Genomic DNA, 25,119 nt, shown 5'->3' on the forward strand with positions numbered 1-25,119 from the left:
CAACAGTACCTCCTTCATAGGGTTGTTGCAATTCTACATAAAGTATTTCAATGACTTAGTAACATTCAATAAATGTAGATTATATTTTTATTGCCCTGCATCTTTATTCAGATACCATTGAATTTGGGGTTATAGGATACTTTAATGCCATTCATTTGTTCCACAACCATTTATTAATTACTATACAATCAGGCATTATGCTAAACCCTGGATGGTGACGACAAGCAAATACTATACATAAGACATCTTAGAAGAAAGGCAGAAAGGAGAAGCCAAGCTTTTAGCAGTGATTACTTCCAGAAAGTAAAAGTGGGGAGGAATGACTTTCAGGTTTTGACTTTATACACATCTATACTCCGACAATTTTTTTAATATGCAAAAATTGATTTTGTAATTTAAAAATCAATCAAGGGGACAAGATTTTTTTAAAAATACACGAGTGCTTGAGATTGTGATCAATCACTCAGCCTCAGTCAATGCACTGAGACATACCGCAAGTCTACTCTGAAAGATGAAAAGTATGATCATTGACTTCTATCCCCAAGGGTTTACAATCTGTTTAGGCAGATAAGATGCAAACAGGATCAAAGTTATCCCCAAAGACAAGGCAGTGGGTAAACACCAGAGGTAAACAAGCACAGCAGGAAATTCACCCTTAAAGATAGAGATAAATGGTCTCTGAAAAATGCTGTTTTGGGTGGAAATTAACACAGCTTTAGTGGTAGCTGATGGATTACAAATACAGGGAACTCAATACAAAAAAGGACCTTAGTTGGGAATCTACTCTCAATCACCTGAATGTGGAAATAAATTCAGTCCTGTCCAGAGTGAAATGAGCAGTTAGGGAAATGGGACTTCGACACTGGAATTTAATGTCCTACTAACTCCAAAGTGTGGAAATGCTGCCTAAAAAGTCCTGAGTCTGGCTACGAATTGAATTTTCATGCAGGTCATAGTCATACTTCTGGGATGAGTCAAAGTACTAGAACCTCAGCTTTGAAGATGCTGAAACCGAAAACAATTGCATCCATTCACCCGTAGCTGGATGTGGTGAATTTCTAGCACATCTTTAAATAAATAGTTTAGGCTTACTGCCCCCACTGTCTTACCACCTACCCCTTCTCCTGAAATCTGGCCTTTATCCCGCCCCTCTTGATCATCATCAGTGGGCTCCTGGTCATCTTTGTGTCCCTAATGCCCAGAAGAGGGCCTGGCAGAGAGTTAGGAAATATTTGCTGAGATGAATCAGTGACTCAACTCAACGGCTTTTCCCCTAAGTTCTGTTCCCTTTGGCCTCGCTGGAGCATGACATTAATATTGCCGTGGCCTAGAAATTCTCTTTCTCATCTTATCCCATGACTTTTGATTTTCTTACCCACCTCTCCCACTCCCACCCCTGCCCCCAACCTTAGGCTGTTCCTTCAGGGATATTTTTCCTGCCCCACTTGTCCCCCCCCCCCCCCCCCCCCCGCTCCCTACATGTGGCTCAGGCCAGCAAAGTTCAGGCCTTCACTCTCTCCTCACTCCATACTTCATGACGGCCAGGAAATGATGATGATGATGATATATGCCTATCATAGTAATAACTGTCTCGCGTGTATGAGAGACTTTACTCGTTACCTTATTTAATCCCGCAAAACACTATGATGTAGGTATTATTCCTCTACGATATGGGTGAGAAAACCGAGGCTCAGAAATGCAATGACCCATGCCCAGCCAGCAGCAGAACTGGGTTTTGAGCCCAGTAAGACCTGGGCTCACAACACACAACACACACACACAAATAAATGTCTAAAGTAAAAAAATAAGTAGAAATTAAAATTCAGAAAGAAATGGACTGAGCTGCTTCCCGGCTACATCGATGGCTCTACCCATCTCTCTTCACGTGGTGCTCCTTTCTCCTCCCTCTTGACACTTCCTTGTCGGGGTCCCACCACAACTTCCTGCTCACCTGGTCTAAAACTACTCATTCTCTTTCAGAGTCATGGAAGCTCAAACTCAAGTGAAAGCACTTTTGACTTTTCCTCCTCCCCTTTATTTACAGCCTCTCTTCATCTCTGCTCCTTCCCTCTCCATTTCTTCAGTCACCACTCAAACTCCGGCCCTTGTCACCTCTCCCCTGAAGGCTGCCAGAGTCTCCTAACTGGTCTTTCCATCCCTCACCATCTTCCTTCTGGAATCTATCCTGCAGTGCACCACAAGGAGATTAAGTTTCCTAAAATGAGGCTTTGCATTTGCCATTCCCAACTAGAAACCCGTCAGTGTCTCCTTTCCAGAGATGAAGCCCAGACTCTTCAGCCTGATTTTCAAAGCCCTGAACACTATGGTTCCATCTGGTATCTTCATCTTCTACTTCACACCTGTAGGAATTGTCTGCTTCAGCAGAGCTGGTCTCTTCCATTGTTTAAGTCAGACTGGTCTTAACTAGGGTGATCCTATCATTTATCACCCAAAATAGAACCCCTTTGAAAGTGAAAGGGAGGGCTATTGAGAATTGAGCCAACAAGGCATAAACTGGGATTGTCCTGGATTAACTGGGATTTATGGTCCCCATATTCTTAAACGTTCCCATCTACATACAGGCCACCCAAACTAGCAGCTGATGGAATGCTTCCATAGTCCTTACCAGCCTTTGCTTCCCTAAATTTCCTGTCTAAGTCTGACACCCGGGGTCTTCATCTTTGACAAGCCCCTTCAGACTGATGTCTTCAGGTCAGGTTGCCTGTTAAGCTTTCAGTGTGGCATTCCTGTGACAGTCTCCCCCTCCTCCACCAGCTCCCAGGAGCAAGGCCTGCCCCTCCCAATGACCACTGCTGTCCCCACACCATTACTGCCCTCAATATCTCCCCTTGCCCTGGACACTTGTCCAATGGCTACCCTTCCTGCATTGCCCAGATGTTCCCCCACGCTAGCCGTCATAACGACCCTCTTCTCTGACCTTCTGTAGCCTCTATTATCGTCACCACTTGTTATGCACTCAGCATAAACCCATCAGAAGCACTTGACCTTCTGAAAATGTGTAACATATCCCTAACCAAGGAAACTGGCAACAATGGCCCACCAGCACGTAATCATCTCACTCCCAGCCCCCAACAGGTGCCTGGTTGGGGAGGAGGATGACAGGAATATCTGGTGGATGACGCCTGGGTCACACACAGTCTCTCCCCATTTTCCCATTCTTCTGCCTTGATGCCCCCCCCAAGGAAAGGCATTCTACATACACTCAGCAGCAGAGAAATGCCCACCTCTGATAAACACAGTCCACAACAGCTCCCTGGCAACCATAGCATCTACTCTCATGCTTGTTGCTCTTCAGCAAATGTCAAACCCCCAAAGTTACAGCAAAACCCTTAGAGACACAAAGGTCCTCTAATACACAGGGATGATTAGGTGATTATTTGGCAATACTCAGAAAACTGGGTTCCTCACCACCCTCCAGTTTCCCAAGGGCCAGGGCAGGCCTCCTGCCCCAGCCATGGCCCCTATTGCCTGCCCCCCTGCCGCCTCCACCCCATCACTCACACATGTTCTGGGCCTTCCCTGCTCCTTCCCTCACCGAATTAAGCAGTCACCCTCACCGCTTTTCCTGAAGCTTATCCCCTGGCCTTATTCCCAATGGCCTGATTTCCTTCTGACCCAATAGCACCCAAAGTTCTACCCATTTAACAACTGGTGAGGGAAAAAATATAGGTTAAACAAAATAAATAGTATGACTTCATTTTGTTAAACATTAACAAAATGTTTTGAATTAGACATTTGTATGGGGGAAAGTCCAGCAGATAATACAACAAACGATTAGCAGGGATTTCCTCATGTGTTTAATCCTCATCCTCAACGAAAGTATGTTGCTTGCAGAATACAAATGAATGAAGCAAAAATAGTAAGAGTTGGTGTTTACATGTCGGCTTCTTTGTTGCCCGTGCTAGTGGATGTGGTGCCTTGCCACCTATCGCTGTCCCCACCAGCAGATTAAGAAAAAAATAAACAGGGGCGCCTGGGTGGCTCAGTCGGTTAAGCGTCCGACTTTGGCTCAGGTCATGATCTTGTGGTCTATGAGTTCGAGCCCTGCATCGGGCTCTGTGCTGACAGCTCAGAGCCTGAAGCCTGCTTCGGGTTCTGTGTCTCCCTCTCTCTCTGTCCCTCCCCTGCTCGTGCTCTGTCTCTCTCTCTGTCAAAAATAAATAAACATTTTTAAAAAATGAAAAGAAAAAAGAAAAAAATAAACAGAACCGCTTCGGAGACCAATTCCATCTGTGACGAGTGGAGTTTTCATTCCCATCAGTGTGTACAAACAAGCAAGCAAACCCATTCTATCCTCACCTGAGAAGAACAGGACACCCATGTTTTTGCTTTGTTGCTTTTTTTTTTTTTTAAATTTTTTTTTTCAACGTTTTTATTTATTTTTGAGACAGAGAGAGACAGAGCATGAATGGGGGAAGGGCAGAGAGAGAGGGAGACACAGAATCGGAAACAGGCTCCAGGCTCCGAGCCATCAGCCCAGAGCCCGACGCGGGGCTCGAACTCACGGACCGTGAGATCGTGACCTGGCTGAAGTCGGACGCTTAACCGACTGCGCCACCCAGGCGCCCCTCTTTGTTGCTTTTTCCTTCCACATCCTTAGCTAAGTATCAAAGTGTGCTGGAAAATGTCAATTCTATGTGCAAAATAATAATCATTCACTATGGGAAGGAAGACATACAAGGCCCCTGAAAACCATGGGGGTGTGGGCAGAAGAGAAAACGCAGGATTTAGAGTCAGAAAAATGCAGGTTCCAGGTGTGGTGTGAGTTGAGCCCTTTCCCTTCCTTTGCCTCCAGATTTTTTGCCTCCTAAGTACTGAGTTCAGTTAATGGAACACCTACTGTTTGCCGGGCACTGTTTGTTGGAGGAAGGAAGAAAGAGACCATGCGAGTTTCAGGTGTGTTGCAGACCCACTGGTTGGGGGCGTGAGGGATGTGCTGGCCCGCTCTCCAGGTGCTGAGGAGAACCATCACCCTTCACTGAAGAAATCAGATGCCACCCCACCTTTCCTACCTCCCACCAGGTCACACAATGTGGAGTTGCTCAAGTGGGAAGTCACTCACCCGATGGCAAGTTGGTGCCTGAAATTCTAAGCACTGCCCCTGAAACTTCTTCCCTGGGGTCCGCATTTGAGGCCACTGTTCCTTGCCTCTGACAATGGTGTCTTCCTGCATACAGCTGGGCTTTACACCTAGCGGCCACTTGGGACTGTCACCGAACTGCAGATCTATACTTAGGAGGAAGGCTGCCTACGTAGGGACCACTCAGCAAGCTCGCCCACCGGCAAGTGAGTGTGCAACACATGAGCTGTCCTGAAGTCAGGCCATCCCAAACAGCCTCCGCATTGGCTGAAGACCAGCCCAGTCCTTTTCAAGCGATGTAGTATATAAAGGGACAATTCTATTTACGTAGATTACCATAAATATGCCTTTTGCTGAGGACCCAGTGGGAGAAAATGCCAGCTGCAGCCCTAAATGAAGTCTTCAGAGTTCGCATTCTGACCAAAACTGGGCCAGACACCTGAGCACTTTGTTGAAACTCAAGAGAGAGCAGCTGGGTCCCTGGGGGGCTCCCCTTCCCTCCTCACGGTGCTCAACTTGCCCTTCCTCATGGAACGAGGCAGACGAATACTCACCAACACATCTCTTCCCGTCCTCGGCCAGCATGAAGCCGCTGTAACACTGGCAGACAAAGGAGCCCAGCACATTCACGCAGAGCTGCTCACAGCCGTGGTCCTCTGCCGCACAGAGATCCTGGACTGGGGCAAAGTCACACCGTCAGAAGACACCTCCGTGACCCTCCATCCTCCGCGCGTGGCCAGACAACAAGCACTTGCTAAAATAACCTTCGGAATAACCTTTAACGTATTGAATAACTGTAATCCTACCATCCAGAGGCAACCACGATTAACATTTCAGTGGATTTTTATGTGTAAATAAAAACAGATCTTTCAAAGTTGGAATCATTCACCTCTATTAAATGCATCGAATAATTTCGAATTAACATCAGGTCTGTCTTTTCCTCATGTTCATGAAAGTGCTCTGAAGCATTCCGATGGTTCCCGAGAACTAGAAGTTATCATGAGCAGGCATCTGTACCGGTCAGCACCAAGTACCACTCCTGTTCTTCGAGAACGAAAATGCTTTGTAATCACAGTCCCACAGGTTTACAGGAGATAATCTGCACTGTCGTTGACATTTTGCAGATGGGGAAGCTGAGAGAGAGCACAGTGGGAAGACCTGTCACTCCACCCAAAAAATGGCAGGTCCCAATTCTACATCTGTCTTTTTGGACGTACTTCTCCTCATTCCATTTGTCTACCAGAACAATCTTTGGAAATCCTCCTTGAGCTTCATTTATTGACGCCAGCAACACACGAGGAAAAGGCGAAGCCAAAGGAGGTTAGGTAGAGGTAACAAAGATTACTAGGGATAAATGGATGTATGGTTATTAGTGAGCCTACGTCGGTCAAGTATTTATTATGCGTCCACAAAGTGCTGAGCCCTGGGGTTTCACACAAATGCAATGTAAGAATGCACTCACAGGAATGCATTTGCTGCAATGAAACTAAAAGTATATCAGAGGATGAAAAGGTTCAAGGCATTTTCAATCCATCACTGACTCAGTCTCTCCTTTGCACAAACAGGCTGACCCGATAAACATTACTTCTCAGCTAGGAGAATGCCTTGGTTTCTTAACTAGCTCTTCCAGTGACTTTACCATTAAAGTTGGAGAAAATCAAAGAGCATTAAAGAAATTGAATATATTAAAAAGAGTTTTCTCTGGTTAAAAGTTATCACTATGAAAGCTACAATAAAAACTCAATTAACTAGAAAGCCTGATTGATCCCTGAATCAATCCAATGGCTACACTTCAATGTAATCACCTGTGTCACTGAGTTGTATTATTTATTATGCTTTTAGATAAATATATAAAATTGATAAAAAGATAAAAGCTGATTGATTCATCACCTCTGTTAAATGCATTAAGTAATTTTTTTAAATAAAATCTGCTTCTTAACATTAAAAAAAAGGCTTATGCCTAATATTCCACAAATAAGGACTCGGGCTTTCAAGTGCTAAAAAGAAGTATTTTCATTCTCAAATCAATAAAGTAGATGAAGAAAATTATAGATGCAAATTCTTCTATTACCAGTATATTTTACCTTAGATTTCCAATTGGGAACTCCAATCGAGAGTTCCATTGGATTTAGATAGAAGAAAAACACCAATAACCAGAAAAAACTTCAGCTCATGTAAAAATCATAGTGAATCATTAAAGAATGATAAAACCTACAGTTAAGTTACAAGCCTAAGCTAGAGACCTAAGAAAAATCTGAATCACCCGATACTCTTCATTTATCAATAAATGAAGCACCTACAGTGTCCCAGGCCCTGGGGATACAGTGGTGAACCAAACAGAGGAAGGAGTTCCTGCTGTCACCCAGCTTGTATTCTAAGGGTAACAGGAAGCTCTGGGAAGAGCATTTCTGACTGAAAGAACGGCAAATGCAAAGGTCCTGAGGTAGAATAAACTAGCCCCATCGTCAAGGGTAGACTGGAAAAGGCTGGCAGGTATAGGCGAGAGAATGGAAAACGGGAAAGGTACTATGGGCCGCGGGAGCAGTGTGAGTGAATGTGCAGAAATGAGGAAAGTAGGACAGTTGTGGTAGCTAAATCCCATGCTGAGAATTCCAAGGGAAGTAGCAGGAGGGGGGATCAGAAGGACAACTGACACCAGATGGCAGAGGGCTGGAAGGTAGGCTGAGAAGTCCAAGCCGATTAAGCAGGTGATGGGGACCAGTCAGGGTAAAATCCATCAAAAGAGAGAGAGGGCAATGCCACCTGGGTTGTCCTTTAGAAGGAGGGATCTGGCAGCTTCTTCGGCTCTGGGAAACTTAGAGGACTTCTAGCTGTTAAATAAAATCACTGCTTTGTTTGGGAACAGCAGTAGGTTTTTTTTGTTTGCTTGTTTGTTTGTTTTTTAATTCCATGCCGAAATAGCTCTGGTCTGTCTGCACACGGATGGAAAAATTAACCTCCTGATATGAGGACCTTCGCTTGTTCTTCAGGGCCAGAGTTTTCCGCCTCCCCTATCGGCTGTCAGTGCAGGCCTGCACTCTTCCCCTTGGCATGTATCACAATGTTAATTGCGTAGGCATTTATTTATTTATTTATTTTTAATTTTTATAAAATTTTTTTTAACGTTTATTTATTTTTGAGACAGAGAGAGACAGAGCATGAACGGGGGAGGGTCAGAGAGAGAGGGAGACACAGAATCTGAAACAGGCTCCAGGCTCTGAGCAGTCAGCACAGAGCCCGACGCGGGGCTTGAGCTCACAGACCGCGAGATCATGACCTGAGCCGAAGTCGGACGCTTAACCGACTGAGCCACCCAGGTGCCCCAATTGTGTGGGCATTTAAGTAGCCATGTATTTACTGTTGCCCTTGCTAGATGCTAAGCTCCCTAGTGGGGATGAGACAGTGCCTGCACAAAAGCCTCATGACTGGAAAATGTCACCCCAACACACTGGAACAACCTACCCCCCAAATCCCAAGTCCCTCTCTAAAGTGAGGGGGCATGAGCTTCTTCACCTGGGTCTCCCTTCTCTGCTCTAGCTGCTGCTTTGCCTCCTTTGGTATCTAGCAGGAACCCCACCTAATAGCGGTTACAAAGGAATAGTGGGAGTACAGGTGATTTTTAGGCTCTTATAATGATCTGCTTTCAAGTTTTCTAACAAGAGTTTCTAACAGGAGCTTTTATAATAATGAAAAAAAAAAAAAACCCAACATGCTACAAAAGAACCCCTCTGAAAGCAGCATTTTGAAAGCAAGGAACCAGGAGCTTGAAGCAACCATCTTTTTTTCCAAAAGACCTCTCCCCAGAGGGTAGGTAGAGAGGCAATGCATATTCCTTTTGGGACAGGGCTGGGACACCCACAGAACGGCCTGTGAATAACTGCAAGATCCAGTCTACAGGAGCAGCAGCGTCCGACCTTGGCTACCCATCAGAACCACCTGGGGACCTTTAGAAAACCCTGATGCCCAGGGCACCCCGCTCCTTAAACCAGACTGGCCAGGGTGGAATGCAGGCAGCAGGGTTGGCGAAAGCTCCCCAAATAACTGCAGCGTGCAGCCGGGTTGAGTGTCATCGAACTGGATACAAAGTCCCTTACAATCATCCGAGTGGAAGGTGCCCAGACCCAGGGCCAGTCTCCCCCCTTTATTAACGGAGACTGTGAGGCTGAGTTTCCTCTTTTAAACCAATCTCAGAATTACCGCTGTCCTTGGTTCCCTCTCCAAAGTGGCTGACAGAATCGCAGACACTACGTGAGGGCACGGAGTGTGGTAGGAACAGGAGGCTTATCACTCACATTCCAGAAGTCCGGCCCCACAAAGAGCAAGCTTGCCAGTTGGCTTCGTGTGTATTGTACTTTCATAATGTTTTTATAATGTTGGGGATTTATGGCCACTGGTGATCTGCACCGTCCCCAGGGAAATCTTTGAGGGATTAACTTAATTCAACAGACAAAGGAATACATGCAGACTAGGCTCTGACAAAACAACATTGTTTTTCTGGCAGTGGTCACTTCCATTTGAAACAAACACAGATATTTTTGAATGACTCCTGATGCTTTTGAAAAACAGTGCTTCTTTTTCTCACAGCCGGAGGGTTTCTCTGAAGGATAATAAAACCACGAGGGATGGGAGAAGCCCTGAATTCAGAGTTCCCATGATCCTTCCAAGCCTTCTCTACCTGGCGACCCCCATCATGGCTCATGACTTCAGTCAAATGTCGCCTCCTCTAAGAAGCCTTCTCCAGGTTGGCTGGGCTTAAAGGCTCCTTCCTCTGGGAGCCACTCCAGCGCTTACGCATTTATCCAACGGTATTGGAAGGACCTGATCACGTCTGCCTGCCCCGCTGGAATGTGAGCTGATCTGACTCACTGATTTCCCAGAGCCTTGCCCACTGTCCTAGCGCGTGTGCTTGGTGCTCCGTAAGTGTTCATCTGCTGAAAGAAGAGTGACAAGGGCCCACACTCCCTGCCTCCCAACAGGGATGCTCCTAGAGTCCTAAAAATACTCTCTTCCATCAGAAACGGGATCCTGGCAGGATGAGTATCATGGGAACAAAATTCCTCCTGAGCCTCTACCTCTCCCTGTCCTCAGAAAGAGGTGTTCCCATACCAGAAGGGGGCCCAGAGTGCAGTGACATCTGGGAGCCAGCCCCCAGCTGCAGATGCCAGTGTGGTCACGACAGCTAAGGAACTGGCGGCCTTGTTATCTGCTGCATCCCTGTACCTAGCACGGTGCCTGGCTCGGTAAAGACTTATGAATGAGAGAATGAACCCATGTCCGTGCTACATAAGCATGGGGTTGTCAGGTATTTCTTCCTCATCAATCTTACCTCGGCTGAAAACTCCGAGAGGGACAGGATTAGCCTGGGAGTTCCTCCAGATGCCTCTATGATACCATGCATTTCACACAGCAGGTGCATAGTGGACATCTGTTGATTGGACTTGACCGCCACCAGCCTGGAGTACTCAGGTGGCTCTTATTTGACTGCTCCCCATTAGAGGTCAAGTTCTCCCTCATGATCTCCACAACCACAATTTAACACTCCACTTACAATGATTACTGAATCCTATTTTCCCTACCGTCTGAGGGCAGGGCTTACTTTGCTCAGCCCTCCAGCTCAAATATCTAGCACGGTGTCTGGCAGATGGTCAATTTTTAAAAATATATTTGAGGGGCACCTGGGTGGCTCAGTCGGTGGAGCGTCAGACTTCAGCTCAGGTCACAATCTCACTGTTCATGGGTTCGAACCCGGCACTGGGCTGTGCTGACACCTCAGAGAGTGGAGCCTGCTTCGGATTCCGTGTCTCCCTTTCTCTCTGCCTCTCCCCTGTTAAAGATCTGTCTCTCTCTCAAAAATAAATAAACATTAAAAAATTTTTAAAATACGGGGCGCCTGGGTGGTGCAGTCGGTTAAGCGTCCGACTTCAGCCAGGTCACGATCTCGCGGTCCGTGAGTTCGAGCCCCGCGTCGGGCTCTGGGCTGATGGCTCAGAGCCTGGAGCCTGTTTCCGATTCTGTGTCTCCCTCTCTCTCTGCCCCTCCCCTGTTCATGCTCTGTCTCTCTCTGTCCCAAAAATAAATAAACGTTGAAAAAAAAATTTAAAAAAAAATTTTAAAATAAATACAAACTAAAAAAATATCTGAATGATTGCATTGATTCATCCATTTGTCAAACTGTTCAAAGTACTGGGAAAATAACAGTGAATAAAAGAGGTAAAAAATCTATCAGTTGATCTCTGTGCCCACGGAGCCAATATTCAAATGGGGAGCCAGTGGTGTGTAGGGGGCCAGCTCCCACTAACCCCCATGACAGATAGTGCCAACCTCTCCCCTACTCTGTAGTCAGCAAGGCCAGGCAGGTGGCTTGAAACCGGCCACGGTGTCAGTATTTACACCACAGGAGTCAGTGAACATTAGAAACCAGAGCATTTTCCCCCTGCAGATCTGGTTGTTAAACATCTGCCAGCACACCACTGATAGGGGCCAGACATAAAATAAACAGGTAAAACCGTATGTTAGATCTCTTAAGTGCTGCCAAACAAAATTAGCAGGAAAAGGGAGTAGGGCGTGTGGAAAGAAGGGAACTTCTGTTTTATATTGTGTGGCCAGAAGGTGGTCTCACTGAGAATTTTGCCTACATCACAACTGCAATATAGTGTCACTTTATGGGTGCCTGTGAAAATTCCACACCCAGACATAGATTCAGATTTCTTTAAATAATGTCAACGTATCTTTGACTGAGCTGTGGTTTGTGAACTCTCTGCTGAATTGATCTGATACGGCAAAGTAGACAATTGTGAATTTTATAACAAAAGATCTCACCAAACGCAAGCAATGCCTTACCAGAAGGCGACCATTAGCACAGGGCTGACAGAATTTACTTGCTTCTTTTAGTTCCTTGTGAATTACAGGGAGCGATGCTAACTTCAGCTGCTCAGTCTTCCCAGGTGAGATAAATCACTGAGGGTTTGATAAGTAAGAGCCCCACAGTTGTGCTCAAATCCAACCCTAGTGTTTGCCCCGAGGCACGCACGCACCCTAGATTTAAGTGCCTTCCTTAGTTTGTGCTCTCGAAACCCTGGCGCTGTGCCTTGGCTGGAGAACTTGGAAAACCTCCCATCTGGTTACACTGGACGAGAAGCATGGGACAAAGACTGTGGCTGCTGTGGCTGACATCATGCCAGGCGAAATCAAAGGGTTTTTACTGGCTTTTCAGAGTTTGAGACAAGCCACACTGCATGCTGTTCACACCAACGACAGTTGAAGCTAGTTTGGAGCTAAAGCAAAATGAACACCTTTAAAGACACGTTCCACTTTTCAAACAGCTCCTGCTGTTATTTAGCCTGAGATGTAGAAATCAGAAGTTATCTTTCGCAGCAAGAGAGAAGAGAAATGTATTATTAGGGCTGTTACTTCACTCAAGTGGGAAACAATGGGGTTCTGCCTGCACCAATCTGAAGCCCTTCCAGAGTTTAAGACTCCACAAACCGAAGCCTGTGTTTCAAGGACCATCCCCCTTCTTTCATGGTGCCTGAAAGCACTAATCTTATTTTGACAGCTGCAGTTCGGATTTTAAGACTTTCAACAGTAAATGTGAGTCATCAGCCTTGTGCTTCTACGCTGGAAGAAACAAAACAAACCCAATGTCACTGAGAAAAACAAACCTGTCCTTTTGGGCAAACCCCAGCTGTGCCTCGAATCCTTCTCTCCCCAAGAGCTGAATTATTTTTCAATCAGTCCTCCTATTCACTCACAGAATTTTCATTCTCTTAAAGGGATATCCCCCCAAATAAAGCCTTAACACGTAAGTAAATCTGACCGAATGAGGTTGATCAAAATAAATAAACACGCACAAGTAATGCCCTATTCTTATAGAGCACTTTGCAATTTCCAAACGGCTGTCACATCATCACGTTCTTAATATAAATTCCTTACTGAGTGGAGCCTCTCAGGGAGAGATTTAGTTCAAAGTGCGTAGGTCAGTGGTTTTTAAACTTGAGCTTACATCAGAATTTCCCGGAGCGCTTGTTAAAAAAAAAAAAAAAAAGGAATGTATGTTTTAAGTTTATTTATTTATTTTGTGAGAGAGAGAGAGAGAGAGAGAGAGAGAGAGAGAGAATCCCAAGCAGGCTCTGCACTGTCAGCAGGGAGCCCAATGCGGGGCTCGAACCCACGAACCATGAGATCATGACCTGAGCCGAAATCAAGAGTCGGACGATGAATGGACTGAGCCACCTAGGTGCCCCCGAAACACACATTCCTAGGTCCCACCCCAGAATCCCTGATTTGGTAGCACTAGGGTCAGGCCTGGGAGTTTGCATTTCTAACCAGTTTCCCTGCAAAGCTGAGCTGCTGTCTGGGGGGCCACTCTGAGAACCACTTTTCTAGGTGCTTGAGAAAAGAGGAAAGCAGAAAAGCAGCTCTATGAGCTTCAAACTCGCTTTCCCCTGATGTGTGGTCATCCTTTCCCAATGGCCGGCTCTCTGCTCACATGTAGTCAACTCAATTCTCCCATGAGAATGCTACTCACCCCAGATTCCTTTCTTTTCTTCTTCTTCTTTGTTTTTTAACCCTGTAGCCTGGCCCAGCCAGAGGGCGAGCAGACTGCACGGGACCCTCTCCGAGTTCCGGGGCCCAGCAACCAGGGTGGAGAGGAAGCTCTGTGACCGCACGCCCTCTGCTCAGCAGTCCTCCTCTTCTGCTCAGGGCGGTCCTAGCAGAGCCTGGGGCCAGGCAGGCCATTTGTTCAGAAGCTGCGGGCTGGCTGTTTGTGGGCGCAGCCTGCTTGCTCCTCCACTCTGGCTCCTTGCTCTCCTTGTGGGCTGCCCCGAAGCTCAGACCCTGACCTTCCCTTTCCACGCTCTCTCTCTCCCCCTCCAAGATTTTATCCATTCTCAGGGTCAGTTGCTACTACCAAGCACATCCAGCCAGGGCTTTTCCTTGAACTCTAACCCCTCTCTCCAGCTGCATCCAACCACTTGTGTGGGCTCCTTCCCAGATTCACTAGTTTTCCCTCAAAGTCAGGTTTCTTCTCTGAAGTGATCTGTCATTCTAAATCGTGCGACCATCCCACACCCCTTATCCCCTCGCTATGTCATAAACTCCTCCCTGGTGTGGGAATTATTGCTATGGTCTCCTAATTAATTCTGCGGGCATAAGGAAGCGTGCACTGAACTGACCGAGCTGATTAGAATTGTAAACTGATGGCATCTTTCACCTTCTGCTCCACACGTGTGGAGCACAAGGGAAAGCAAGATCTGAGTGTTTCCTGGGTCTCAGACATATAAGAGAAACACTCATTTTCTTCCCACCACCGTGTAAGAGTGCCTGGCCCCTAGAAGGAACCAATAAGTATTGGATGAATAAATGAATGAGTGAATGGACATAGGGTGGGTGGAAGGATGGATGGATGGATGGTACTTCCCCACCCACTCGGTACCTAATTTGAATCCCACGCATATGTTACTGCTAGACTCAATTTACTACAAGGTAGTTTTACCCCTGACACCCTGTGCTCAGTGCCCCTACCCACCAAAGACCGCTGCTGGGAATCGAATTGCTCCATAATTGGTTCCAGCTTACATTCCTTCCCTCATCCGCCACCAATGCCCCAAACAAACCCTTCCAGACAGGCCGTCTGGTCTAGTTAGAACCCTCAAAGACAACAAGCCCTGCATTGTTAGAAAAACCCCCTCCTCCACAACGCCTCCCCTGATTGTTCCATGATTCTCTCTCCAATCTCTTATCTTGCAGGCTTTGTCTCAGCACCACTCACCTTCCAAAACCACCTTGTTCTGACTTTCTCTCTCTATATATATTAGCTTCATTGAATCATAAATGACATACAATAAACTGCATAAATTTAGAGTATGCAATTTGATAAATTTGACATGTCAACATATCATCATCATAATCAAGATAATGAACATATCCATTACCCCCAGATCCCCAAAGTTTCCTCATGCCCCTTGGTAATCCCTCTCCCTGCTCCCTGCCCCCCTGCCCCTGGTCCCAGGCAAGCACTAATCTACTCTCTGTCACATAGATTAGTTGCCATTTTCTAAAATTTTCTATAAATGGAATCATACAGTGTGTACTCTTTTTTTGTTTGGTTTATTTCATGCAACATGGTTATTTTGAAATTCATCTAGCTTGCTGCATGTGTCAACAGTCACTCTGTTCATTGCCTAGTCGCATTACATTGTATGCATATATCACAATTTGTTATCCATTCACCTACTGATGGACATTTGGGTTGTTTCCAGTTTGGGACTCTTACAAATAAAGCTGCTGTGACCATTTGTGTTCAAATCTTTGTTTAGACATAAACTTTAATTTATTCTCAGTAAATACCTAAGAATTGAATGCCTGGGTCATATTGTAGGTACATATTTAGCTTTGTAGAAAACTGTTAAACTGTTTTCCAAAGTGGATGAACCATTGTGCCAGGAACAATGACGGTTCCTGTTGCCAACTTTGCCAACACGTACTTTAGGGTCAATATTTCAAAATTTATCCAGTCTAGTGGAAGCGTGGTGGCGTGTCACTGTGGGTTTAATCTGCATTTCTCTAATGACTGATAATGTTGAATATGTCTTCACAGGCTTCTTTGCCATCCATCTATCTTCTCTGGCTTAGTGTCTGTTCAAATCTTTTGCCCATTTTGACTGGGTTATTTCCCTAATATTGAGTTCTAAGAATTCTTTATATATTCTAAGGTCTTTTGTTGGATATACGTTTTGCAAATATTTTATCTCAGTCTATGGTTCGTTCACCTTTTCATTTTGGTAGTAGCGTATTTTGAAAAGTAAATGTTTTGATTTTGATGAAGTGCAATTTATTGAGTTTTTTTGTGTTATATCCTATTTAAAAGATCCTTGCCAAACCCTGGGTCATCAAAAAACTTTTTCCTACATTTTCATGTAGACATTTAATTGCTTCCCTTCTTACATTTAGATTTAAAATCAATTTTGAATTAATTTTTATATATGATGTGAGGTAAGGGATGAAGTCCATTTTTTCACACATGACGATCCAATCGTTATAGCACTATTTGTTGATGACATTATTCTTTCCTCATGAATTGCTTTGGCGCTTTTATCAAAAATCATTTCACCATATGTGTATGGGTCTATTCCTGAACTATATTCTGGTCCATTGATGTCACCTATACATACTGTTTTGTTCATTATTACTTTATAATTAGTCTTGAAATCAGGTAATTTAAGCCCCCAACTTTATTTTTTTTTAGAGTTTTCATTGATCCCATTATTTGCAGATTCCATATTTGCTAATTAATATACTTTCTAAAATTTACTTGTAACACAAATCAGTATTTGCAGCATTTTCATGACCATTGATGTATGTGCACAGAATGGTAAAAATTCTAGCTACCTGATGCATATGTTCCCAGTTAAGGTCAAAAAAGGCAATGTTCTGCCTTCTTGTTTAAGCTCTCATACTACACACAAGCTTTCTTTTTGTGTTCTATTTAGTGCCATGATTTTTGCCTTTTGTGCTTTTTGTTGGTGATTTCACTGTTTAAAATGGCCCTCAGGTATAGTGCTGAAATGCTGTCCAGTGTTCCTAAATGCAAGAAAGCTGTGATATGCCTTGTGAAGAAAACATGTATATTAGATGATCTCCATTAAGGCATGAGTAATAGTGCTGTCAGCTGTGAGTTCAATGTTAACCAATCAGTAACATATACTCAATAAGGAGTCTTCAAAAGAGGCACACAGGGGCGCCTGGGTGGCTCAGTGGGTTAAGCATCGAACTTCAGCTCAGGTCATGATCTTGAGGTTCTTGAGGTTTGACCCCACATCAGGCTGACTGCTGTCACCACAGAGCCTGCTTCAGATCCTTTGTCCCTTCTCTCTCTGCCCCTCCCCCACTTGTTCTCTCTCTCTCTCTCTCTCTCTCTCTCTCTCTCTCTCTCTCACACACACACACACACACACACACACACACACACAAATAAAACATTTCCAAAAATAATAATAAAATAAATAGAGGCACACACAAAACAAGGTTATGTATTCACTGATGAAATGCTGTGACCAGAAGCTCACAAGAACCTAACCCTGTATTTCTTCTAGGAACAATGATCTAGTAATCATTAGTTCAATGTTCACAGAGACTTATAAAACATAATAATGAATAGTAAGAATAGACTGTATTTGACTATGATAGTTCTTTTGCATGTTCATATATATATATATATATATATATATATATATATACGCATATAGGAGTCAGATAGTTTCCACCTTAAAAAGTCTGCTAGGATTTTGATAAGGATTGCTTTGAATCTATAGATCAATTTGGAAAGAATTGACATCTGAGCCATATTAAGTCTTCCATTCCATCATACAGTATATCTCTCCATTTATTTAGGTCTTCTTCAATTTATTGTGGAAATCTTTTGTACTTTTCAGTGTACAGATCATGCACAATTTTGTAAACTTTATCCCTAATTTACATATTTCCAGTTTCTAACTTGTGTTGCCAGTATGTAAAAACATAATCAAATAATTTGGTATCTTGACTTGTATCTTGCAACCTTGCTAAGTTCATTTGTTAATTTTAGTAGCTTTTTGAAGATTCCACCAGCTCTCTACATAAGCAAGCACATAGTCTGTGAATAAAGACAGTTCTACTTTTTTCTGTATGACTTTCTAATTTCTTTTTATTTCATTATGATATCAGTTAGGACCCCCAGTACAGTGTTGAGGAGAAGTGGTGAGAATGAATATACTCTTACTCCTTCTCTCAGGAGGAAAGCATTTAGTCTTTCACTCTTGAGTATGATATTTTATGATAGGTTTTTTCATAGATACCCTTTATCAGGTTGAGAAATTTCCCTTGTATTGCTAGTTTGCTGAGAATTTTTGTCATGAATGAGTGTTGGATATTGTCCAACACTGTCTGCATCTACTGAAATGATTATATATGTTTTCATTTTTAAATATTTTCATTTTTAAACTTTTTCATTTTTAAATATGATGAATTATATTGATCGCTTTTTGAACGTTAAAGCAAACTTGCATTCTTCGGATAAACCTCATTTGGTCTTGATTACAGTATATAAATATGGATTCCATTTGCTAAGTCTTCAAGAATCTTTGCATCTGAATCCATGAAGGATGTTGGTTATGATTTTCTTTTCTCTTTTCAATAATATGATTGTTTTTCTGGATAATGCCCCTTGATTAAACTCTAAAATAAACACTATTAAGTCACTTGCATAGCTTGGAAAAAATAATGTCAGGAACATATCTGAAGACTGAAAGCAATAAAATGCATTTGATATGGTTCTTGAGAGAGAGAGAAAAAAATGCTGGATAAGACAGTTTACATTTTTTGGCCAAGTGAAAATTTCTAAATGTTGTGTTTTCAATATTTTTCCAGATAGATTAAATATTCGAGAAGGGAGGGAAAATTCCTTATTTAAAAACATAAATAAAGAAAAGGAAAGAAGATAAAGTTCTTTCCTACTAGTGGGAAAGGAATTCAAGAGGAGGGGAATGGTGGGAAACAGACACGTGAAGACAGGCATACTTCATGAGGGTTTTTTCCCCCATTTTTTTTTAAATGGGGAAAGCAAAGGACATAAACTTCTCTTGAGCCTTATGGCTATGCACTCTGCTAAGCACTTTTCCATATATCTCATACAGAGGTATTAGATGGGAAAGACATTTTGGAGGACAGAAGAATCCACAACGTTGACTTCCAGTACCTTCCAAATTGCTCAGATGGGCAGAACTTTGAAGGCAATATTTATTTAATATGTTTGGTCTAGTCTTTTAATGGAAGAGCACATTTTGAGACACTGACCAAGTAGTGTCCGGAAGAGGATAATATGGACCACAAAGAGATCCCAAACCCAGTTACTTAAAGATGTGTTTATGCTTTCCCTGAAAAAGAGAAAATTAATGAGAGGTGGGGGGGATGACACTCTTCAATAATCAAAGGGTTTTCTCTTTATTTAGAAAAGGAAATATACTTTCTGGTATATAGCTTTAGCTGGCAGAATAGGATCAAAGGTGGGAATCACAGAGAGTAGGATTTTAGCTCAAGCATTAGTCCACACTGTCTGGAGGTGGGATGGAGGTGCTTTGCAGCAACCTGGTATCCCAGGTGGTGGGTGAACATGTGCCATCACCAGGAGGGAACAGAATTCTTGGGTTATGTGGGAGAGGGAGTTCAAAGTCTGACAGCCAGGACCCATTTCCACCGGAAGGATCTCTGAATTAGTTGTGTCTGCCTCCTCTCTTCACACAAACAGGTACGAATAAAAAATGGTGGCTATGGGGGCGTGTGTGTGTGTGTGTGTGCGCGTGCGCCCGAAGGCAACTGCCTAAGAGGTCCTCTCAAATCATTCTGTATAGTGACAGTGTCACAGCAGTGGACTTGGGGAACGACAATCATTTGATTGTTAGTCCTGTTGAATTAGTTCTGAGTCTCCCTGGGGATCAGCGAGCCTGTGAACCTGGGTCTGGAGGAATTTCTCTGGTTGCAGGATTGCCCTACTGCCATCTGGGGGCCCTCAAGGATCATGGGACAGTATCAAATGGTGGTTAAGAGCTAATAATACGGACTCCTACATAACAGGGTTTCGATTCTGGTTTGGTCATAGTACTAGCCATATGACCTTGAGTAAACTGTCTAAAGTTTTGAAGGGAGTACCTTATTTTCCTTCTCTGTAAAATGAGAATGATAAAACCTACTTTAAGAGCTTATTGTCAGAATTAAATGAGATAACACATATAAAGCACCAGGAGAGCTCCTGGAACATGGTGAGCACTTAATAAGTGCAGTGGCTATAGTTAGACCTGACCTCTCACACTGAGCTGGGAGTGGGACACAATTGCTTTTGGTTGCAATTACCTTGGTGGTTTATTTGAATTACTCCCATGCAAGAAAGTGAGCAGGAACACTGCTGTTTTATTCACTATTTTTTTCCCCAGTAGTTTGCATGCTCCCTGGCACATCTTATATGCTCAAAAATGGAAAGAACTGTGTCTTATTCTTCTCCATGCCCACTGGCTTCTCTCAATGTTGGTAGGGGCAGGTCCCCGCCAGCCGTTCATAAACAGAAGTCGGGGTATGGCCCTGCCTTCCCTTGGCACAACTTTCAACTGTCCAGCAGACCCAAACCACAGGCTGACAGGGATTTATTGATGAGACAGGTATGAATTTGTCACCACCCTTCCCATTTTATGGCTGTGGAAGTGGAGTCAAGGAATTTAAATAATCAGCTGGGCGTGAGACAGGCACAGCCTGAATGTCAAGATTGAAATTGAAGTCTGTGGACTATACCACTGGCCCAGATAGAATTTCAGACATGCAAACAAGAGTGATTATCTTTGAGAAAGAGAAAGAAGGGGGGGGGGGGCGGGGAGAGAGATAACTGCTCTTTATGACTGTACCTACTCAGCTAAGTCTGGTGCTGACAGTGAAGGGAGGTTAACTGCTTCCGGGTGACTGGAGGGCTGGGTCAGATGGGACAGCAGACCCCTGGCTCCAGCTCCTTCTCTTCTCCCTTAACTCAGGCCCTTTCCTCCGGTCCCCCCGTTGCTGATGCCAGTGGATCTCAAGAGCGTGGCAGCAATCCATGTCAGAAGTTCACTGAAAATGCATTCTCCTGCGCCCCACCCTAAACCTGTTGACTCTTGGGGCGCCTGGGTGGCGCAGTCGGTTAAGCGTCCGACTTCAGCCAGGTCACGATCTCGCGGTCCGTGAGTTCGAGCCCCGCGTCAGGCTCTGGGCTGATGGCTCGGAGCCTGGAGCCTGTTTCTGATTCTGTGTCTCCCTCTCTCTCTGCCCCTCCCCCGTTCATGCTCTGTCTCTCTCTGTCCCAAAAATAAATAAAAAAACGTTGAAAAAAAAAAATTTAAACCTGTTGACTCTGAATCTCTGGGGGTGAGACCCCGGGGGTCAGCTTCCTGAGTGGCTCTTAGTTACTGGAACCTGAGAACCTCTGACCCGGGCCGCCTTGCTCCTGTCTGTCTGAAGCCCAGGCAGTTTCTGCTTCATGCTCTTTGCACCCACAGCCCTCCTCCTATAGTGGGGATCCCAGGACAGATCAACACTGGGGAGAGCCTAGGGGTCTCCAGGCTTGAGGTGGGACCAGGCAGGGGTTGACAAAACCCAGTGTGGGGAAGGCCTGGCTCATAACACTAGGGGGAGGACTTTTTATTCTTTATTTGCTAGTCCCCAAATTCCTCTGACTTGACTAAGCCAGCCCATGGAAAATGGACGTCAGCAGATGCCTGGATTGCAGCAGGCCATTGAGGCAGAAGACAAGGGGAGGACTTTCTTGTGTTCCTAAGAAGGGAAGGGCATGACGGGAGTAAGCGAGGTGGCGAAAGGCTGAGCATTCTTCAGAGCAACACCTTGCAGAGGGGAGCTCCGGAAGAGGCTGGGAGAGGGGGCGGGCGGAGCTCTTGAAGAGGGTCGGGGGATGTCTAAAAAAGATGTTTAGGTTGTTTGCTGAGCAGTGTGTGAGGTGACCTTGCCAGGGCTCCCCCATTTTCCCAGCGAATTCTATTAAACCCATGAGCGGTGGGTGTGAGCAATTTTTGTTGTGGAAACTCAAGAAGGGTCAGAGGTTCAAGCAGAAGATCAGGATGATTCAGGCTGCACTCAAAAATCTGGGACCCTGAGGTCTGGGAGGAGCCCAGGAACACATAGCACCGGGAAGCTTTGTGTTTCCAGAGGCCACAGAACTGGAGGAGTCAAGCAGATGTTCCCTAACCTTGGGGGGCAGGAGGCTTCTATCCAGCTATTTACAACCCCGAAAATGAAGTGGGAAGAAAACAGGAAAATGTGGTTTGGCTCTATATATGCGATACTAATTACAGCCGTTTGTGCAGATGCTTTCCATTAATGCTTAATTGCTTACCATGAGGTATAATAACAATTATGTGTTGCATGAACTGCATGTCAGATTAGCTGAGTTTTATTTGCCTCCGTGTGGGCCGGTCTTCCTCACATCTTTTTGTTGTTGTTGTTGTTGTTGTTGTTTTGTCTTGTTTTGTTTTTATTATGTACTACATTGATACACTGCATAACCTTCCAGAAAGGGCAGATGAACATAACTGAGTTATTCTTCATCAGTCGGGAAAAGGCTTCTTTAATCAATATTCTCCAAACCCTTTGACACACAGTAACGATTAACTCCAGAGATGCGCTTATCTCTTTGCATCAAACTCCAATGATATGGATAATAAAGGCAACCCCTTTTTCCTTGCCCCCGTTACAGAACCTGTGGATGTGCGCAGTGGCTATGCCGGGGATGACCAAGCACACGGCCATGACACCGATCCCGGGCAGAATCTCGAACCACATCGCGCCTCGGCTGCCAGGAGCAAGGTTCCCCCGCCGGTCTTCCTCACATCTTGAGTAAGCCTGGTTTGGTAGCCTGGCTGTCTATGGGCTAACACAGTGGCTTTACTTACAACTTAAAAACATACATATGTAGGCACCACCCTCAGTGTATAGGGAATTCTCTAAGAGGCAGATTACCTCTCGCTGGTTCAAATGTCAGTATGTTGTCTAGTTTGGGAGCTTGGCCAAAAAAAAAAAAAAAAGAGAATCTGAGTTCTCTCCGCACTTTTAATCTGTTTGACCTTTTTTTTTTTTCTTTTTCATTTAGGAGACTTTATAGGTCTACTAGATCCCTGCTAGGAGATCACTGCACACCTCTAAAACAGAACTGGCATAATCGTTCCCAGCCAATGTTAATAACTCATCCTAAGTCAATGCTTCAGAGAAGAGAATAAAATACAGAAACAATTCCTCAGGGTACAGTTCATAGAGACAGTGGATGAAAAGGCTCTCCAGTGGTTCCCCCTAAAGAACAGGTTGGAAGAAAAAGACACCAGCTCATGAATTCAAAAAGGCTGTTTCTAAGGAGATGCCTCCAACAGTCTTCCAAACTCCTCCTGCTGGCCTACTATATGCTGTGCTGGCTCTGGTCCAAGCACTATGATGGCGGGGTGGAGGATGGAGGTCGACACAAAATACACGAGTTATAAAACCTCCTTTCTTTCCTTAAGGAGATGATGACTAGGTTAAGCGAAGAGCCACATATGAATTAAATAGGCCCTAAGAGAGAGCAGAGGGCAGAGGAGGACAGTGCAGATACACCAGCAAAGCAATCTTACTTCTGCAAGTAGTCTGGTCCGAGTTGAGGATGTATCCTTGTCTGCATCTGCAGACGTATGAGCCCGGGGTATTGATGCAGAAGTGGGCACAGTTATGCTCCAGGATGCTGCACATGTGGACCACTGTAAGGGAAGACACAGCAAGTTAAGGCAATGATGACGCCTTCTCTGACTTCATCCACCCACATTCACCCAGAACCTTCTGTGAGGGAGAAAGCAGGACCCAAAGGAAAACAAGTTGCAGTCCCTACCCTCCAGGGGATTCAGAGCCTCTCATTGGACTAGTCAGTTCTAGATAAATGCCACCAGGAATCTATAACGGGCCACAGAAGGTTAAAGGGAAATGACGCTAAGGTGCCATATGAAATTGCCGATATCCACTAAAATAGGTCAAAAATGATCTACAAAAAAGAGAAATTGCATGGTTCAATTAATAACACTCAATTGGGGAATCAGAAAGTTTGCTGATACCAGAGGGGGCTTTGGCTAACATGTGGATTTTCAGTAGGCAGCAATGGGGTTGTAGGAAAAGCTATTAAATGAAGATATGGTAAGAGTCAACAATTTTTGGGGGCCGTAAATCCCAAGAGCAATCTTTTAATATGCGAAAGTGTTATACACAATATTTTGGAGTAAAAAATTCATTCCTAAGTTCCATGTTTCCTTAATCTTTCTGTCAATTTAAAATATTACTGAATTTAGTATCTGAAGTACCTCAGCTTTCAGATATATCAATTCTTGCATAAGTCTGTCTGGAGCTCATAAAAATTCTCTCTCTCTCTTTTTTTTACATCTTAATTTATTATTTTATTCAATATAATTCAACTTGAACATATTTAAAATTAACAAGCATCATTATAAACAGAGTACAAGTTATGCAAGTGTTCTCATAAACAAAAAAGATGTCCATATGTAGAAATACATTTTTATGAAGCCCAAATAAAAGAGGCTTTCAAAAGCTAAGAACAATCTCATTAATCCCGTGCTTAGGAAAACGGAGCTACTGGTGAAACTGATGGTGTGTCTTAACATATATGTCTGGTTACTTCTAAGTAAGAAATACAGTGGGAAATAAAGTAGGGGAGTAAAACTTCAAAAATTTTTAACAATACGATTAAGATGGATTGTTGTGAGTTTATGATAGTCTGTGTTTTAACTCCTGTTAAGATACAAATAATGGGGACACTTGGGTGGCTCAGTCGGTTAAGCGTCCCACCCTTGATGTCGGCTCAGGTCATGATCTCAGGGTTTTGGGGGTATGAACCTTGAGACAGGTTCTGTCGGGCTCTGCACTGATAGTTCAGAGCCTGCTTGAGATTCTCTTTCGCTCCCTCTCTCTCTGCCCCTCCCTTGCTCGCACACACACGCACGTGCTCTCTCTCTTTCTCTCAAAATAAATAAATGTATCCATTCATTAGTTGATGGAACTGGAGGGTATTATGCTAAGTGAAATAAGTCAGTCAGAGAAAGACAGATATCGTATGTTTTCACTTGTATGTGGATCTTGAGAAACTTAACAGAAGACCGTGGGGGAAGGGAAAGGGGAAAAAATAGTTACAAACAGAGAGGGAGGGAGGCAAACCATAGGAGGACAAACTAAGGGTTGATGGGGGTTGGGGGAGAGGGGAAAGTGGGTGATGGGCATTGAGGAGGGCACTTGTTGGGATGGCACCCAACACTTGTTGGGTGTTGTATGTAAGGCAATGTGACAATAAATTACACTTAAAGAATAAAAATAAATAAATAAATAAACTTTTAAAAAAGATACAAACAATGTTTGGAAAGTTAGTAGTTAAATCCTATCAATCAGTTTTACTTTGGTGTGAAAAAATATGTTTCTGTGACCATGGA

The 25,119-nt window shown here is 44.2% G+C and overlaps 2 protein-coding genes across 6 annotated transcripts in view; both read right to left on the bottom strand.

The window, feature by feature from the left end:
* The window catches only part of MATN2 (matrilin 2), a 138,440-nt gene that overhangs the window by 57,856 nt on the left and 55,465 nt on the right, over positions 1-25,119 (bottom strand). For 4 of the 5 annotated variants that reach the window (XM_086695080.1, XM_086695078.1, XM_086695079.1 and 1 more), the window contains exons 4-5: positions 23,269-23,391; positions 5,656-5,778 (exon numbers count right to left, since the gene is read on the bottom strand). In XM_086695080.1, coding sequence (XP_086551206.1) covers positions 5,656-5,778; positions 23,269-23,391 — 246 coding nt within the window. The remainder of the gene's footprint in view (positions 1-5,655; positions 5,779-23,268; positions 23,392-25,119) is intronic. The other variant, XM_086695081.1, reaches the window with a different exon arrangement.
* On the bottom strand, positions 22,083-22,502 carry LOC112859395 (NADH dehydrogenase [ubiquinone] 1 alpha subcomplex subunit 1-like). Its single transcript, XM_025922604.2, is given in 2 exon segments — positions 22,083-22,331; positions 22,334-22,502. Coding segments are annotated over 2 exon segments (213 nt in total). The 5' UTR covers positions 22,451-22,502; the 3' UTR covers positions 22,083-22,235.

The sequence above is a fragment of the Puma concolor genome, chromosome F2, assembly GCF_028749965.1.
Source record: "Puma concolor isolate L17-30 chromosome F2, mPumCon1.1.hap2, whole genome shotgun sequence".
In the NCBI taxonomy this organism is placed as follows: Eukaryota; Metazoa; Chordata; class Mammalia; order Carnivora; family Felidae; genus Puma; species Puma concolor.